The sequence below is a fragment of the Stenella coeruleoalba genome (assembly GCF_951394435.1).
Source record: "Stenella coeruleoalba genome assembly, chromosome: X".
NCBI classification, from domain to species: Eukaryota; Metazoa; Chordata; class Mammalia; order Artiodactyla; family Delphinidae; genus Stenella; species Stenella coeruleoalba.
Genome location: NC_137152.1, coordinates 47,590,592 through 47,609,776, shown reverse-complemented (window position 1 = coordinate 47,609,776; position 19,185 = coordinate 47,590,592). Strand labels below are relative to the sequence as shown.

At 36.6% G+C, this 19,185-nt stretch overlaps 1 protein-coding gene across 5 annotated transcripts in view; it reads left to right on the top strand.

Moving 5' to 3' along the window:
* ARHGEF9 (Cdc42 guanine nucleotide exchange factor 9) overlaps positions 1 to 18,929 on the top strand; it is a gene marked incomplete at both ends in the record, with an annotated part of 219,229 nt that extends 200,300 nt beyond the window's left edge. For all 5 annotated transcript variants that reach the window (XM_079910060.1, XM_079910058.1, XM_079910059.1 and 2 more), the window contains 2 exons: positions 1,088 to 1,156; positions 18,748 to 18,929. In XM_079910060.1, the coding sequence (XP_079766186.1) occupies positions 1,088 to 1,156; positions 18,748 to 18,929 (251 nt within the window). The remainder of the gene's footprint in view (positions 1 to 1,087; positions 1,157 to 18,747) is intronic.
* Positions 18,930 to 19,185: the final 256 nt, after the last annotated feature.

The following is a 19,185-nucleotide window of genomic DNA, read 5'->3' as shown; positions in this document are numbered from 1 at the left end:
TTCACGAGGATCCACAATACACCCATGAGAGAGAAGAACAAAGCTGGAGGCATCACAATTCCTGATTCTAAATATATTACAAAGCTACAGTAATTAAAACAGTATGGTGCTGGCATAAAGACAGACATATAGACTAATGGAATAGGATAGGGAGCTCAGAAATAAACCTACATGTATATATTCAACATATCTTCAACAAGGGTCCCAAGAATACACAATTGGGAAAGGATAGTTTTTCAATGAATGGTGTTGTGAAAACTGGATATCCACATGCAAAAGAATGAAATTGAACTCCTACCTTATACCATACATGAAAATCAGTTCAAAGTGAACTGAAGGCTTAAACATATGATTGGAGACTGTAAAAATACTAGAAGAAAACATTGGAGAAATACTTCTTGAAATTGTTCTTTGGCAATGATTTCTTGAATATGACACCAAAAACATGGACAGCAAAGCAAAAATAGACAAGTGGGACTACATACAATGAAAAAGCTTATGCACAGCAAAGGAAAGAAACAACAGAACAAAAAGACAACCTATTAAATGGGAGAAAATATTTGCAAACCATATATCTGATAATTTCCAAAATATATAAGGATCTCCTACAACTCAATTAGCCAAAAACCAAGTAACTCAATTAAAAAATTCACAAAGAACTTGCACAGACATCTTGGTTATTTCATTAATTACTTACTTTTTGCCATTCAATTTTTTTTCTTCTGAAAGTTTCGTTAAGTCTATATACATTTTCTGTTGTAATCACTTATCTTTGACTCATTTTTTTTCTTTTCTTTGTGTTTTTGCTTTTGGTTGTGAAATATCTTTCCACTTTATACTATATTTTATTCAACCATTCTCCATTTAACAGCCTCTTAACTCATGATCTCACTTTTTTGCCCCTCTATACATTGAAATGCATTGTTGTAAGTCTTTGTCCAAGTTTCTGACCACTTTCCTTTTTTTGCTTTTCAAAACTTTTGATATATCTTGGCAAAATTACTCTTCCAGAAAATTTGTACTAATTTATACATTTAAGAAAGGTCTATGTTTCTCATAACAAAGTCATGTATTTTTTATGTTATAGGCTTTGAAATTTCTGAAAATCAGAAGAGGCAGGCTGCAATGACTGTGAGAAAAGTCCCGAAACAAAAAGGTAAAACTGCCTTTAACTACAAACTCCCTGACCTCACCCACTCTCGTTGTGAGACTGAGAAGCCATAGGCTATGTGCTTGCATATTCCTAGGCTTGTTTCCATGCTAAAGTTCACTTGGGGTGGTGGGAAATGACCAGATACCCAGGTGTCCCTGATGACAGTTGGCAAATGGTCTTAAAAGACTTAAGGTTTAGGAGTGAATAATTTAAGGCAGTCATGTCCAAAGATAGTGCATTGGGTACAGGTAAAAATAGAACCTCTGTTTCCTTTATTTTCACTTAAATAAAAGAGAGAAACTAAACTTTACTAACAATTTTGAAACAGTTGGACAATAGTAAATTTGTAGAATTTATTAATATGTATAAATATATTAGGGTTATGTGCATAACAATTCTTTCATTGGTTTGGGAGCATTTGTGAAATCAGGAACCCCAAATCAGAATGGACAACTTCAAACTGAACCTAGACAGAAGATTCAGATAGTTATTCTCTTTTTGAACCATAAAGTATTTAAAAAAGAAAAATACCTTGGGGATCAATCTGAATATGAAATGAAGCTTTATTTTCTCATTTTCCTGAACTAGAAAAAATTAAAATGCTTAATTAAACAAAAGCTAGGAACTATCCCTTCTTTTTTTCGAGAACCTATTCAGTACCAGTCATTCTATATAAGTTCCTTCATTTCATTTTTATGGTACCCCTGAAAAGGCAGGCATTATTAGCCCCATTTTCCAGATGAAGAAACTGAGGATCTTTGGGATAAAGTGACTCTGAACTTAAGTCAGCTTGACTCCAAGTCCTCTGATCTCTCCTCTCCATCTCAGGGTTCTGATGATCCTCCATGATGGGAAAGCACAGCTCACTTTTTTGTCTTGCCTCAATTACTGACAGCTCTTTCTATTACTGACAGCCACTATCATTGTCCCCAGGGTAGGCAATCTTTTTTTTTTAACATCTTTATTGGGGTATAATTGCTTTACAATGGTGTGTTAGTTTCTGCTTTATAACAAAGTGAATCAGTTATACATATACATATGTTCCCATATCTCTTCCCTCTTGCACCTCCCTCCCTCCCACCCTCCCTATCCCTCCAGACGGTCACAAAGCACCGAGCTGATCTCCCTGTGCTATGTGGCTGCTTCCCACTAGCTATCTACCTTACGTTTGGTAGTGTATATATGTCCATGCCTCTTTCTCGCTTTGTCACAGCTCACCCTTCCCCCTCCCCATATCCTCAAGTCCGTTCTCCAGTAAGTCTGTGTCTTTATTCCTGTCTTACCCCTAGGTTCTTCATGACATTTTTTTTCTTAAATTCCATATATATGTGTTAGCATATGGTATTTGTCTTTCTCTTTCTGACTTACTTCACTCTGTATGGCAGACTCTAGGTCTATGCACCTCATTACAAATAGCTCAATTTCATTTCTTTTTATGGCTGAGTAATATTCCATTGTATATATGTGCCACATCTTCTTTATCCATTCATCTGATGATGGGCACTTAGGTTGTTTCCATCTCTGGGCTATTGTAAATAGAGCTGCAATGAACATTTTGGTACATGACTCTTAATGAGACTTCACTTTCCCTAGGTCCTCCCTTGTGCTCTTTTAAAGGGCTGTTTGGTCCAGAATGAGTCACCATATAAAATGATCAGATTCAAGTTGCCTGAAATTCTAGCAGCCACCTAAAGCACCCTTAATTATTCCTAATGAGGTTCCTTTTCATTGAGGAGGCTGAGTGCCTGTGAAGATCTGATTTCCAGTTGAGTGCACCTGGCTTGGGCCTCTGGCTAGACATGGCCTTCCTTCCAACTGTTTGTTGCTTCTTACTCTTGGGAGGCCCTCACTGGCACTTTCCCTCATCATGGAAATATGATTCACTTTAGATAGGGAATTAAAGGCAACCACTTCTAACTTCTTAGGCATGAAAACATGATAATTTAGAAAGTAATCTGGAGTTCATAACAGTAAGTCTATGATCTGTATGAATAGTAGAATCCTTTGAGAGAATGTGCTTCTTCCTTAGAGATATGAGCCCCAGCCACCTGGACAGTCCTCAGGTTACAAAGTGGTTACTGTCCTACTGGCCCACCTCTGTCTCCTGGAGGCTCTCACCTCCTGAGCTTCTCTCACTCTGAATTCCTCCACTGTCTCTACCACACTAACCTTCATGATGGGATGGTGTTCCTTTACTTCAGCCCAAGTTCCCTCAAGTCTATCTGAGACTGGCTTATCTTTTCACTGAGAAACCATAAAGCAGAGGAACATGCACAAAGCAACGAACTAGAAAACAATCCTACTCGCTCATACCAAACCTTTGTGTCAGGTTCCTTCTCTGCCTTGTCTCAAGGCTATCCCTTGCATGTCTCCTCTTGTCTCCCAATATTTAAACAATGGTTCACCTAAACAGCTTTCCATGTTTAATAGCAATCCTGAAGTCTTCAAAGAAACTTATCTAGTCTCAAACTTCACAGAATTCCTAAAAATTGATTCCCTTATTTCTATTTCGAGTTTTCAAGGCTCTCCTAGTCCAGGGCTGTGGTAACTGATATATTTTGAGACTCAAGGGCACTACACATGTAGAAGTGATTGTACAGCTTAGTAGTACAATAGTTTTATCATATACATAGGAAGAGCAAGAAGGGAGTTCTCTCAGATACCTGAGAAAGCCAGCTTTCTTAATCCTGCCAATAACTCCTTCCTGGAAGTGATGGGGAGCATTGTTGTTAGGATTTCTCTAGTTCAGATTTAATACAGATTCCAACACAATCTGTAATGCCATGGGACCTTATTAACTCAGTCTACTCTTCTAGAGAAGGGGAAGCCTGGCTGGAAGAAAAGCAGAGAGGACAGAGCCTAGCTCCAAGGGAGGCCTTTTCACTTTACATTTGCCTTTTTACACTGCATTGTTTTTAAGAATTGATATATAACTTCTTGAGAGTTGGTTGCTAATTCCTGGTTCATCAACCCATTTCAGTTTGTCATCATGGAGCTCCCTAGGGCCATGAGTACAGTCCCAATCTCCAGAGGCTTTAGGGCCAGCTCAAAATCAAATGAGTACCCCAGAATAACTAAAATAAACTTGAAATAGAATAAAGTTTGAATAATAAGTCTACCCTGATTTGAAAACTAATTATATAGCTACAATAACCAAGACAGTTTGGTGTTCGTAGAGGGATAGACATGTTAGATCAATGGAACAGAATAGAGAAACCAAAAACAGACCTACACAAATATGCCCAACTGATTTTTCACAAAGGTACAAAAGCAATTCAGTGGAGGAAGGATGCCTTTTAAACAAATGGCACTGAAGCAATTGGGCTTCCACAGGCCGAAAGTAAAAATAATCTCAACCTAATTTCACACCCTATAAAAATTAACTCAAAATAGATAATGAACTTAAATTTAAAGCTACAAAACTTTTAGAAAACAGTAGGAGAAGATCATCAGGATTTAGGTCTAGGCAAAGAAGTTCTTAGAACTGACACCAAAAGCTTGAACTATAAAATAAAAAATTGATAAAATTAACCTCATCAAAATAGAAAATTTTGCCCCATGAAAGACCATGTAAAGAGGATGAAAAAACAAGCTACAGGCTAGGGAATATATTTGCGAACCACGTACCTGACAAAACATTGGTATCTAGAATATATAAAGAACTCTCAAACCTCAATAGTAAGGGCTTCCCTGGTGGCACAGTCGTTGAGAATCTGCATGCCAATACAAGGGACACGGGTTTGAGCCCTGGTCTGGGAAGATCCCACATGTCGCGGAGCAACTAGGCCCATGAGCCACAACTACTGATCCTGTGCATCTGGAGCTTGTGCTCCACAAGAGAGGCCACGACAGTGAGAGGCCCATGCACCGTGATGAAGAGTGGCCCCCACTCGCCGCAACTAGAGAAAGCCCTTGCACAGAAACTAAGACCCAACACAGCCATAAATAAATAAATAAAATTTTAAAAACTCAATAGTAAAAACAAACAAACAAAACTACACACTTCAATTAGAAAATGGGCAAGACAGATAATTCACTGAAGAGGATATATGGATATCAGTTACACACATGAAAAGATGTTCAACATTATTAATCATTGGAAATATGTAAATTAAAACCACAATGAGATGTCATTACATATCTATTACAAAGGCTAAAATAGAAAAAAATTGTGAAAACACCAAATGTTGGCAAGGGTGCATGGAAACAGAATCATTCATACCTTGCTTGTGAGAATGTAAAACAGTACAGCCACTATTTTATGTAATAGTTTGGTAGTTTCTTAAGACATAAAACATACAACTACCAAATGACCCAGCAATGACACATCTGGGCATTTATCCCAGAGAAACAAAAACTTATTGTCACTTAAAAACTTCTAAACAAATACCCATAGCAGCTTTTTCATAATAGCCCAAACTAGAAACAACGTAGATGTCTTTCAATGGGTGTAATTAAGCAGATTCTGGTACATCTATACCATGGAATATAACACATCAATAAAAAGGAGCCAACTATTGGTACATAAACCAACTTGGGAGAATTTCTAAGGATTCATGCTGATTGAGAAAAGCCAACATCCAAAGGTTACATATGGTATAACTCCATTTATATAACGTTCTTCAGATGATATAATTTGGAAATAGGGAACATATTAGTGCTTGCCAGGGGTTAAGGAGGGAGTAGGGAAAGGAAAGAAGTGAGTGTGGTTATAAAAGAATAACACGAGTAATCCTTGTGATGATAGAAATGTTATGACTCTTGACTGTATCCTGTAACAATGTTAATATCCTAGCTGTAATATTGTAATATAGTTTTGCAAAATGCTATCATTGGAGAAATTGAGTAAAGGGTGCAAGGTATATCTCTATATTTTCTCTTACAACTGCATGTGAATCTACAATGATCTCAAAATAAAAAGCTTAATTTAAAAAATAAAATGAGCACTCCCCAAATTCCCTCCCTAATATCTACATATAATTGTTTGGCCTCTGGAACACTTGTATTTTTGACACTTACCACCTTTGAAAACTGACAACATCCTCAAAATGACAAAATAGTTTTCTACTGTCATCTCCCTAAAGAACACAGATTTTCACCAACAGATGAGAGTTTTTTTGTAAAAGTCTGGGAGTCCAGTGGAGAAGTTCCAGACCAAATAATCTATGATTGGATGTATAGATGAGGCCAGTCAATAAAAACTGGAGGAGGTGACAGCAACACAAGACTAGAAGGAATATGAAAAATCAAGGAAACAAGACATCATCAATGGAATGCAATAATTTCCAGAAGCTGACACACAAAGACCAGGAGATCTGTGATTTGCATGATAAACAATTCAAAATCGTTGTTTTAAGGAAGCTCAATGAGCTACAATAGAAACAATTCAACAACATCAGGAAAACATCATGAACAAAATAAGAAATTTAACAGAGTAGAAATCATAAAAAGAACCAAACAAGTTATAGAGCTGAAGAATACAATGTATGAAATGAAAAATACAGTAGACAGCATCAATAGCAGACCTGATGAGCCAGCAGAAAGTATCTGTGAAGTCAAAGAAAGATCATTTGAAATTGACTAGTCAGAGTAGGAAAAAAAAAAGAATCTAAAAGAGTGAAGTATGCCTGTGTGACTTATAGGATAAAATTAAGATTAACAATCTACAAAATATTGGAGTCCCAGAAGAAGAGAGGGAGAAAAGGGAAGAAAGATCATTTAAATAAATAATGACTAGGACTTCCCAATTCTGGGTAGATATTTGAATATCTAAGTTCATGTGGCTCACTGGTCTCCAAACAATTCAACCCAAAATGGTCTTCTCTAAGATACATTATAATAAAGCTGTCTAAAATCAAAGACAAAAAGAGAAGGTTAAGAGCAGCAAGAGAAAAAAACGAATCTCATATGCATGGGAACCTGCATAAGGCTATCAGCAGATTTCTCAACAGAAACCTAGCAGGCAAGGAGAGAGTGGAATGATATATTCAAAGTACTGAAAGAAAATAACACCCAACCAAGAATGCTGTACCCAGAAAAGTTGTCTTCAGAAATAAAGGAGAGAAAAAGAATTTTCCAGACCAAAAAAAAAAAAAAAAAAAAAAAAGCTGAAAGAGTTAATCACCACTAGATTTGTCTTACAATAAATGCTGAAGGTTCTTCAAGCTGAAATGAAAGTATGCTAATTAGTAACACGAAAACGTGAAGAAGAAAATATGACAGGGGCAGGAGACAAGATGGCAGAGTAGAAGGACTTGAGCTTATCTCCTCTCACAAAAACAACAAAATCAAAATTAACTGCTGAATAACCATCGACAAAAAAGACCCCAACCTACCAAAATATGCACTCTACACCCAAAGACAAAGAGGAAGCCACAACGAGATGGTAGGAGGGGTGCTTCTGCAATATAATCAAATCCTATACCCACCAACTGGGCAACCCACAAACTGGAAAATTAATATATCACAGAGGTTCTCCTACAGGAGTGAGAGTTCTGAGCCCCACATCAGTCTCCCCAGCCTGGGGGTCTGGCAATGGGAAGAGGAGCACACAAAACATTTGGCTTTGAAGGTCAGTGGGCTTGAGTCTAGGAGTTCCACAGGACTGGTGGAAACAGACTACACCCTTGGAGGGAGCACACAAGGTTTCACATGCACTGGTACCCAGGGCAAAGCAGTGACTCCATAGGATCCTGGGTCAGACCTACCTGCGGGCCTTGGAGAGTATCCTAGGGAGGCAGAGGTCGGCTGTGGGTCACTGTGGGGACAAGGACACTGGTGGTGGGGTCTCCAAGGAATATTGATCATCATGAGCTCTCCCAGAGGTCATCATATTGACACCAAGACCTGGACAACAGCCTGTAGGATCCAGCACTTGAATGCCTCAGACCAAACAATGAACATGGTGAGAACACAGCCCCACCCATCAGCAGACAGGCTGCCTAAAGTTGTCCTGAGCCAACAACCACCTATAAACACACCATTTGCCATGGCCTTACCCCCAGAGGGACAAGATCTAGCTCCACCCACCAGTGGGCAGACACCAGTCTCTCCCACCAGGAAGCCTGTATAAGCCACTGGTCCCACCTCACCCAGCAAGGTGCAGACACCAGAAGCAAGAAAAGCTACAATCCTGCAGTGTGAGGAACAGAGACCACAAAGACAGAAATCTAAACAAAATGAGATGGCAGAGAAATATGTTCCAGAGGAAAGAACAAGATAAAACCCCAGAAGAACAGCTAAGTGAAGTGGAGATAGGCAACCTATCTGGAAAAGAATCCAGAGTAATGAGAGTAAAGATGATTCAAGATGTCAGAAAAAAAAATGGAGCACAGACCAATAGGATACAAGAAATGTTTAATAAAGCGCTAGAAGCTTAAAAGAACAAAGATTAAACAATACAATAACTGCAATGAAAAATGCACTAGAAGGAATCAATAGAAAAAGTGAGGCAGAAGAACAAATAAGTGAGCTGGAAGACAGATTGGGGGAAATTGCTGCTGCAAAACAGAATAAAGAAAAAAAGAATGAAAAGAAATGAGGACAGACTCAGAGACATCTGGGACAACATTAAATGCAAAAACATTTGCATTATAGGGGTCCCAGAAGGAGAAGAGAGAGAGAAAGTTCCTGAGAAAATATTTAAAGAGATAATAGCCAAAAACTTCCCTTACATGGGAAAGGAAACACCCACTCAAGACCAGGAAGTGCAGAGAGTCCCATACAGGATAAACCCAAGGAGGGACATACTGAGGCACATATTAATAAAATTGACAAAAAAGGCAGAGAAAATATTAAAAGCAACAAAGGAAAAGCAACAAATAACACACAAGGGAATTTCCATAAAGTTATCAGCTGATTGTTCAACAATAGCTCTGCAGCCCCAAAGGGAGTGGCATGATATATCTAAAGCCATGAAAGGGAAAAAACACAACCAAGAATACTCTACCAAGCAAAGCTCTCATACAGATTCCATGGTAAAACAAATGCTTTACAAAAAAAAGCTAAGAAAATTCACCACCACCAAACCAGCTGTACAACAAATGCTAAGGGGAATTCTCTAGATGGAAAAGAAAAGACCACAACTAGAAACAAGAAAATTATGAATGGGAAAGTGCAACAGTAAAGGCAAACATACAGTAAAGGTAGGCAAGCATCCACACAAAATATGATAACAAAAACAGCAATAGTGAGAAGAGGAGCATACAAATGCAGGATATTGGAAATCCATTTAAAATTAAGAGACCAGCAACTTTAAAAAACCTTGTATATATGTAGTCTGCTATATCAAAACCTCATGGTAAGCGGAAAGCAAAAATCTAGAACAGATACAAACACACAAAAAAAGAAAAAGCAATCCAAACACAACAATAAACATAGTCATCAAATCACAAGAGAAGAGAACAAAAAGGGAAGGGAAGAAAAAAGGACTACAGAAACTAATCCAAAACAATTAACAAAATAGCAATAAGAACATACAGATCAGTAATTATCTTAAATGTAAATGGATTAAATCCTCAAACAAAAAGCCATAGACTGGCATAATTGATTTAAAAAAGAAAAAGAAGATGTGGTATATATATGCAATGGAATATTACTCAGCCATAAAAAGGAACAAAATTGGGTCATTTGTAGAGACATGGATGGACCTAGAGACTGTCATACAGAGTGAAGTATGTCAGAAAGAGAAAAACAAATATCATATATTAACACATATATGTGGAATCTAGAAAAATAGTACAGATGAACCAGTTTGCAAGACAGAAATAGAGACATAGGTGTAGAGAACAAATGTATGGACACCAAGGGGGAATGGGGGTTGCATGAATTGGGAGAATGGGATTGACATATATACACTAATATGTATAAAATAGAAAACTATCAAGAACCTGTTGTATAACAAAGGGAACTCCACTTCGCTGTGCAGTAGAAACTAACATGACATTGTAAAACAACTATATCCAAATTAAAAAAAAAAAGACACATATATGCTGTCTACAAGAGACCCACATGAAATCTAGAGACACATACAGACTGAAAATGAGGGGATGGAAAAAGGTATTCCATGCAAATGGAAATCAAAAGAAAGCTGGAGTAGTGATACTCATATCAGACAAAATAGAGTTTAAAATAAAGACTGTTACAAGAGACAAAAAGGATACCACATAATGAGCAAAGCATCAATCCAAGAAGAAGATATAACAATTGTAAATATTTATGCACCCAACATAGGAGCACCTCAATATATAAGGCAAATTCTTACAGCCATAAAATGAGAAATTGACAGTAACACAATAATATCGGGGCAATTTAACACCCCATTTTCATCAATGGACAGATCATTCAGACAGAAAATCAATAAGGAAACAAAAGCTTAAATGACACATTAGACAAATGGACTTAATTGATATTTATAGAATATTCCATTTAAAAGGAGAAGATGCACATTCTTCTCAAGTGCACATAGAACATTTTCCAGGACAGATAACATGGTGTACCATACAGTAAGCCTCATTATATTTAAGAAAATTGAAATTATATCAAGCCAGCACTCCAACTGCAATGTTGAGATTAGGAATCAACTACATGAAAAAAAAACTGCAAAAAGCAGAAACATGTGGAGGCTAACTATATGTTACTGAACAACAAATGGATCACTGAAGAAATCAAAGAGGAAATTCAAAACTACCTAGAGACAGACGAAAATGAAAACACGATGATCCAAAACGTATGGGATGCAGCAAAAGCAGTTCTAAGAGTGAAGTTTGTAGCAATGCAGTCTTACCTTAGGAACCAAGAAAAATCACAAATAAACAACAAAAATTTACACCGTAAGCAACTAGAGAAATAAGAACAAACAAAACCCAAAGTTAGTACAAGGAAAGAAATCATAAACATCAGAACAGAAACAAATGCAATAGAGATGATGAAAACAAGAGAAAAGACAGTGAAACTAAAAGCTGGTTCTTTGAAGAGATAAACAACATTGATAAACTTTAAGCCAGCCCCATCAAGAAAAAAAGGGATAGGGCTCAGATCACTAAAATTAGATATGAAAAAGAAGTTACTTTGGACAACACAGAAATACAAAGGATCATAAGAGACTACTACAGGCAACTACATGCCAATAAAATGGACAACCTAGAAGAAATGGACAAATCCTTAGAAAGGTAAAACCTCCCAAGACTGAACCAGGAAGAAATAGAAAATATGAATAGAGCAATCACAAGTACTGAAATTGAAACTTATTTTTAAAAATTCAGGGCTTCCCTGGTGGCACAGTGGTTGAGAGTCCACCTGCCAATGCAGGGAAACGAGTTCGTGCCCTGGTCCGGGAGGATCCCACATGCTGCGGAGCGGCTGGGCCTGTGAGCCATGGCCGCTGAACCTGTGCATCTGGAGCCTGTGCGCTGCAACAGGAGAGGCCACAACAGTGAGAGGCCCGCGTACTGAAAAAAAAAAAAAAAACTTCACACAAAAGTCCAACATCAGATGGCTTCACAGGCAAATTCTGTCAAACATTTAGAGAAGAGTTAACACCTATCCTTCTCAAACTCTTCCAAAATATAGCAAGGAGGGACACTCCCTAACTCATTCTACGAGGCCACCATCACCCTAATACCAAAACCAGATGCAGATACCACAAAAAAATAAAATTATAGGCCAATATCACTGAAGAACATAGATGGAAAAATCCTCAACAAAATACTAGCAAAACAAATCCAACAATATGTTAAAAGGATCAACCACTACAATCAAGTGGGATTTATCCCAGGGATACAAGGATTTTTCATTATCCCCAAATTAGTCACTGTGATATACCACATTAACAAATTAAAAAGTATAAAAAAATATGATTATCTCAATAGATGCAGAAAGGCTTTTTACAATTCCAACACCCATTTATGATAAAAGCTGTCCAGAAAGTGGTCATAAATGGAACCTACCTCAACATAATAAAGGCCATATACAACAAACCCACAGCTAACATCACACTCAATGGTAAAAGCTGAAAGTATTTCCTCTAAGATCAGGAACAAGAAAAGGATGTCCACTCTCACCACTTTTATTCAAGTTCTGGGAGTCCTAGCCACAGCAACCAGAGAAGAAAAAGAAATGAGCAGGATCTAAACTGGAAAAGAAGTAAAACTGTCACTGTTTTCAGATGACGTGGTACTATACATTGATGATTCTGAAGACATTACCAGAAAACTACTAGAGCATATCAATGAATTTAATAAAGTTGCAGGATACAAAATTAACACTCAGAAATCACTTGTATTTGTGTACACTAACAGCAAAAATCAGAAAGAAAATAAGGAAACAATCCCATTTACCATCTCATCAAAAAGAATAAAATACCTAGGAATAAACCTACCTAACGAGACAAAAGACCTGTACTCTGAAAACTATAAGACTCTGATGAAAGAAATTGAAGGTGACACAGATGGAAAGATATACCATGTTCTTGGTTTGGAAGAATCAATATTGTCAAAATGACTATACTACCCAAGGCAATCTACAGATTCAATGCAATCCCTATTAATTTACCAATAACATTTTTCACAGAACTAGAACAATTTTTTTTAATTTATATGGAAACAAAAGGCTCTGTATAGCCAAAGTAATCCTGAGAAAGAAAAATGGAGCTGGAGGTATCAGACTCCCTGACTTCAGACTATACTACAAAACTAAAGTTATCAAAAAGACCTACTGTATAGCTCAGGGAAATCTGATCAATACTCTGTAATAATCTAAATGGGAAATGAATCTGCAAAAGGATAGATACATCTGTGTGTATAACTGAATCACTCTGCTGTACACCGGAAACTAACACAAAATTGTTAATCAACTCCGATATAAAACAAAAATTTAAAAAATCATTTCCAAAAATGTATGGTAGTGGCACAAAAACAGAAATATAGATCAGTGGAACAGAATAGAAAGCCCAGAAATAAACCCATGCACCTATGGTCAATTAATCTACGACAAAGGAGGCAAGGAAATACAGTGGACAAAAGACAGTCTCTTCAATGAATGGTGCTGGGGAAACTGGACAGCTACATGTACAAGAATAAAACTAGAACATTCTCTAACACCACACACAAAAATAAACTCAAAGTGGATTAATGACCTAAATGTAAGACCAGATACTATAAAACTCTTTGAGGAAAACATAGGCACAAGATTCTTTGACATAAGTTTCAGCAATATCTTTTTGGATCCACCTCCTAGAGTACTGAAAATAAAAACAAAAATAAACAAATGGGACCTAATTAAACTTACAAGCTTTTGCACAGCAAGGAAAACCATAAAAAAAAAGACAACCCACAGAATGGTAGAAAATATTTGCAAATGAAGCAACTGACAAGGGAATAAACTCCAAATATACAAACAGCTCATGCAGCTCACTATCAAAAAAAATAAACAAACAAACAACCCAATCAAAAAGTGGGCAGAAGATCTAATAGACATCCCTCCAAAGAAGACATATAGATGGCCAAAATCACATGAAAAGATGCTCAACATTGCTAATTATTAGAGAAATGCAAATCAAAACTACAATGAGGTATTACCACAGACCGGTCAGAATGGCCATCATCATAAAGTCTGCAAACAAATGCTGGAGAGGGTGTGGAGTAAAGGGAACCCTCCCACACTGTTGGTGGGAATGTAAATTGGTACAGCCACTATGGAGAACAGTATGGAAGTTCTTTAAAAAACTAAAAATAGAGCTACCATATGATCCAGCAATCCTTCTCCTAGGCATATATCCAGAGAAAACCATAAATCAAAAAGATACATGAAGCACCGAGCTGATCTCCCTGTGCTATTCAGCTGCTTCCCACTAGCTATCTATTTTACATTTGTTAGTGGAGAGGTGGGGGGGAGATGCAAGAGGGAGGAGAGATGGGAATATATGTTTACGTATAGCTGATTCACTTTGTTATAAAGCTGAAATTAACACACCATTGTAAAGTAATTATACTCCAATAAATATGTTAAAAAAATAAAAAAGAAACATTCACCCCAATGTTCATCGCAGTGCTATTTACAATAGCCAGGACATGGAAGGAACCTAAATGTTCATCAATGGATGAATGGATAAAGATGTGGTACATATATACAATGGGATATTACTCAGCCATAAAAAAGAACAAAATAATGCTATTTGAAGCTACATGGATGGACCTAGTGATTGTCATACTGAGTGAAGTAAGTCCGACAGAGTAAGTCATATATCATATGGTATTGATTATATGTGTAATCTAAAAAATGGTACAAATGAACTTATTTACAAAACAAAAATAGAGTCACAGATATAGAAAACAAACTTATGATTACCAAAGTGGAAAGGGAGAGAGAGATAAATTGGGAGATTGGGACTGACATATACACACTACTATATATAAAATAAATAACTAATAAGAACCTACTGTATAGTACAGGGAACTCTGCTCAATACTCTGTAATGACCTTTATGGGAAAAGAATCTAAAAAAGAGCAGATATATGTATATGTTTAACTGATTCACTTTGCTATACAACAGGAACTAACAAAATATTGTAAATCAACTATATTCCAATAAAAGTGAAGTAAGTCAGAAAGAGAAAGACAAATACCGTATGCTAACACATATATATGGAATTTAAGGGAAAAAAATGTGAAGAACCTAGGGGTAAGACAGGAATAAAGACACAGACCTACTAGAGAATGGACTTGAGGATATGGGGAGGAGGAAGGGTAAGCTGTGACAAAGTGAGAGGGTGGCATGGACATATATACACTACCAAATGTAAAATAGCTAGTGGGAAGCAGCCGCATAGCACAGGGAGATCAGCTTGGTGCTTTGTGACCACCTAGAGGGGTGGGATAGGGAGGATGGGAGGGAGGGAGACACAAGAGGGAAGAGATATGGGAACATATGTGTATGTATAACTGATTCACTTTGTTATTAAAGCAGAAACTAACACACCATTGTAAAGTGATTATACTCCAATAAAGATGTAAAAAAAAAAAAATAAGCCAAAGACCTAAGTAGACATTTTTCAAAGAAAATATTCCAACAGCCAACAGGTACACGAAAAGTACCTCAGCATCATTCATCATCAGGAAATGCAAATCAAAACCACTATGAGATATTACCTCACACCTTTCAGAAAGGCTGTTATCAAAAGACAAGTGCTGGGAAGGATGTAGAGAAAGGAGACCCTTTTATACTGTTGGTGGGAGTGTAAGTTGGTACAGCTGCTATGGAAAACAGTATGGAGGTTCATTAAAAAATTAAAAATAGAGCTACCGTATAATTCAATTCCAGTTCTGGGTATATATCTAAAGAAAAGAAATAACTATCTTGAAGAGCTATCTGTACCCCATATTTGTTACTGCATTATTCATAATAGCCAAGACATAGAAACAACCTAAGTGTCCTTTGACAGATAAATAGATAAAATAAATATATACAAACACACACAATGGAATATTATTCAGCTGTAGAAAGAGGGAAATCTTGTCTTTTCCACATTGTGGACTAACCTGGAAGGTGTTATGCTAAATGAAATAATTCAGACAAAGAAAGACAAATACTGTATGATATCACTCATATGGGGAATCTAATAAAACCGAATTTGTAGAAACAGAGAAGATTGATGTTTGCCACATGCAAGGGGTTTTGGGTTGGGGAAATAGGTGAATGTGGTCAAAAGGTAGAGTTTCAGTTATAAAATAAATGAGGTTGAGGAAGTAACATACGGCATGAAGACTAAAGTTAGCAAAACTGTATTGTATATTTGAAAGTTGCTAAGAGAGTAGATTGTAAAAGTTCTCATCAAAAGAAAAAACGTGTAACTATGTGAAGTGATGGATGTTAAGTGACCTTAATGTGCTTATCTTTTTGCAGTATATACATATATCAAATCATTATGTTGTACACCTTAATCTTATACAATGTAATATGTCTATTATTGTCTCAAATTAGGGAAAAATACAAAATCTGAGCAGACAAATAACAAGTGAGAAGGTTGAATCAGTAGTCAAACCTCCCAACAAAGGAAAGCCCAGGAACAGATAGATGGTTTCACTGGTGAATTACATGAAACATTTTAAAAAGAATTAACAACAGTCCTTCTCAAACTAGTCAAAAACCTAAAAGGAACACTCTCAAACTCATTTTATGAAGCTAGCATTTCCCCAATACCAAAGCTGGATAAAGATATTACTAGATATCCTTGATGAATATAGATGTAAAAATTCTCAACAAAATACTAGCAAACCAAATTCAACAGCACATAAAAGGATCATGCATCATCATCAAGTGAGATTCATCTCTAGGATGCAGGCATGGTCTACATATGCAAATCAATAAATGTGACACACCACATTTATAGAATGAAAGATAAAAATCACATGATCACCTCAATAGATGCAGAAAAAGCATTTTACAAAATTCAACATCTTTCGTGATAAAAATTCTCAATAAATTGGGTATACAAAGAACATATCTCAATATAATCAATGCCTTTTATGACAAGCTCACCGCTAATAACAATACTCAGAGGTGAAAGTTTGAAAGCTTTTCCTCTAAGTTCAGGAATAAGACAAGGATTCCAAACCTCACCACTCCTATTCAGCATAGCTCTTGAAGTCCTAGCCAGAGCAGTCAGGCAATAAAAAGCAATTAAAGTCAGAAAGTGAGAAGTCAAATTGTCTCTGTTTACAGATGATATGATTTCATACATAGAAAACTCTAAAGACTATCCCAAGAAATAATAATATTAGAATAATAGAGGAATTCAGTAATGTTTCAGGATACAAAATCAGTGTACAGAAATCAGTTGTGTTTCACTAACAACAAACATCCAAAGGAGAAATTAAGGACATGATCCCCTTTGCAATAGCACAAAATAGTAAAGTACTTAGGAATAGGTTTAACCAAGAAGGTTAAAGATCTGCACATTGAAATCTAGTAGACATTTATGAAAGAAATTGAAGAAGACACAAATAAATGGAAAGATATTCCATATTCATGGATGATAAGAATTAATATTGTGAAAATGTCCTTACTATATAAAGCCATCTGTATACTTGCTGTAATCCTTATCTCAAATTCCATGGCATTTTTCATAGAAGGAGACAAAACACTCCTAAAATTCATATGGAACCACAAAAGACCCCAATTTACCAAAGCAGTTCTGTTAAAGAAGAACAAAGCTGGGGCAATCATGCATCCCAATTTCAAACTATATTACAAAGCTATAATAATCAAAAAAGTATGGTACTAGCATAAAAAACAGCATATAGATCAATGGAACAGAATCAAGAGCCCAATTATAAACCCACACTTATGGTCAACTAATATTTGTCAGGAGGCCAAGAATATTTAGTGGGGGAAAGATAGTCTCTTTTATTAATGGTATTGGGAAAATTGAATGTTTACATGCAAAGGACTGTATTGGACTCCTATATAACACCACTCACAAAAATTAACTCAAAACTGATTAAAGACTTAAGTGTAAGACCCACATCTATAAAATTCCTAGAAGAAAACAGGGTTTTCCCTGTACTCCTCAACATTGATCTTGGCAATGAGTTTTTGAATATGACACCTAAATCAAAAATGAGCAAGTGGGACTACATCAAACTAGAAAGCTTCTGCATAGCAAAAGACAATCAACAAAATGAAAAGGCTACCTATGCAATGGGAGAAACTTTTTTATAAACCATACACCCAAAAAAGACACACACACACGCACACACACACATACACACTGTGGAATACTATTCAACCATAAAAAGAAGGAAATCCTGCCATTTATGGAAATATGGATGGTCTTTAGGGAGTTATGCTGTGTGAAATGTCAGACAGAAAAATACAAATACAATATGTCATTTATATAAGCAATCTGAAAAAGGCAAAATTATAGAAACAGAAAGTAGGTTGCCAGGGGTTGGGGTTGGGGAAAGTGGGGTGATGTTGGTCAAAGGGCACAAGCTTCTAGTTATATGATGAAATAGTTTTGGAGATATAATGTACAGTATGGTTAATGTAGTTAACAATACGCTATTGTATACTTAAGGTAATTGTGTGAGGTGATGGATGTGCTAACTAACCTTATTGTGGTAATTATTTCACAATATATATGTATAATGAATTATCACATTGCATACCTTAAACTTACACAACATTGTATGTCAGTTACATCTCAATAAAGCTGGAAAACAATAACAAGAACAAAAACAAAACAACAAAATACTGGCTTTTAGAAAAGAAGTGGTTCCTTCCCACTGAAGTGTGAATGTCTTAATATGTTATATGATGGCTTAATATGATACTACTTCCAGAGTAATGGGATCAAGTCATCAAACAAAGGCAAACAGAGAAACTATAATGTTGAAATTTCAGACACTGACCAGCAGATGAGAAAGGTATTTGGGAGCAGCAGAGAGATCACCCTTGCATTCTGAATCATATGCTGTGTTCCTCAGCCTATTCTGTTCTGAATAGAGATAAGGATTAAAAGTGGGCACTAGGTGCTTTGAGAATCCCCTTACTACTTAATTTATACCATTTCCCTTTGATCTCCCGTCTACTCTAGGTGTCACCTCTGCTCGCTCAGTTCCTCCTTCCTACCCACCACCGCAGGACCCGTTAAACCAGGGCCAGTACCTGGTCCCTGATGGCATCGCTCAGTCGCAGGTCTTTGAGTTCACCGAACCCAAGCGCAGCCAGTCACCATTCTGGCAAAACTTCAGCAGGTTAACCCCCTTCAAAAAATAATACCAACAGGGAGGCAGATAATTTTAAAATAAAGTAAATAAAATTATATTTATAGATGGACCTTTTTTCGGAGAAGCACTGTTGAAATTTATATATATATATATATATATATATATATATATATACACACACACACACACACACACATACACACACACGCATACACAGACGCACACAGGACCTTGAGTGTACACACACACACACACATACACACACACACACACACACACACACACACACACACACACACACACGC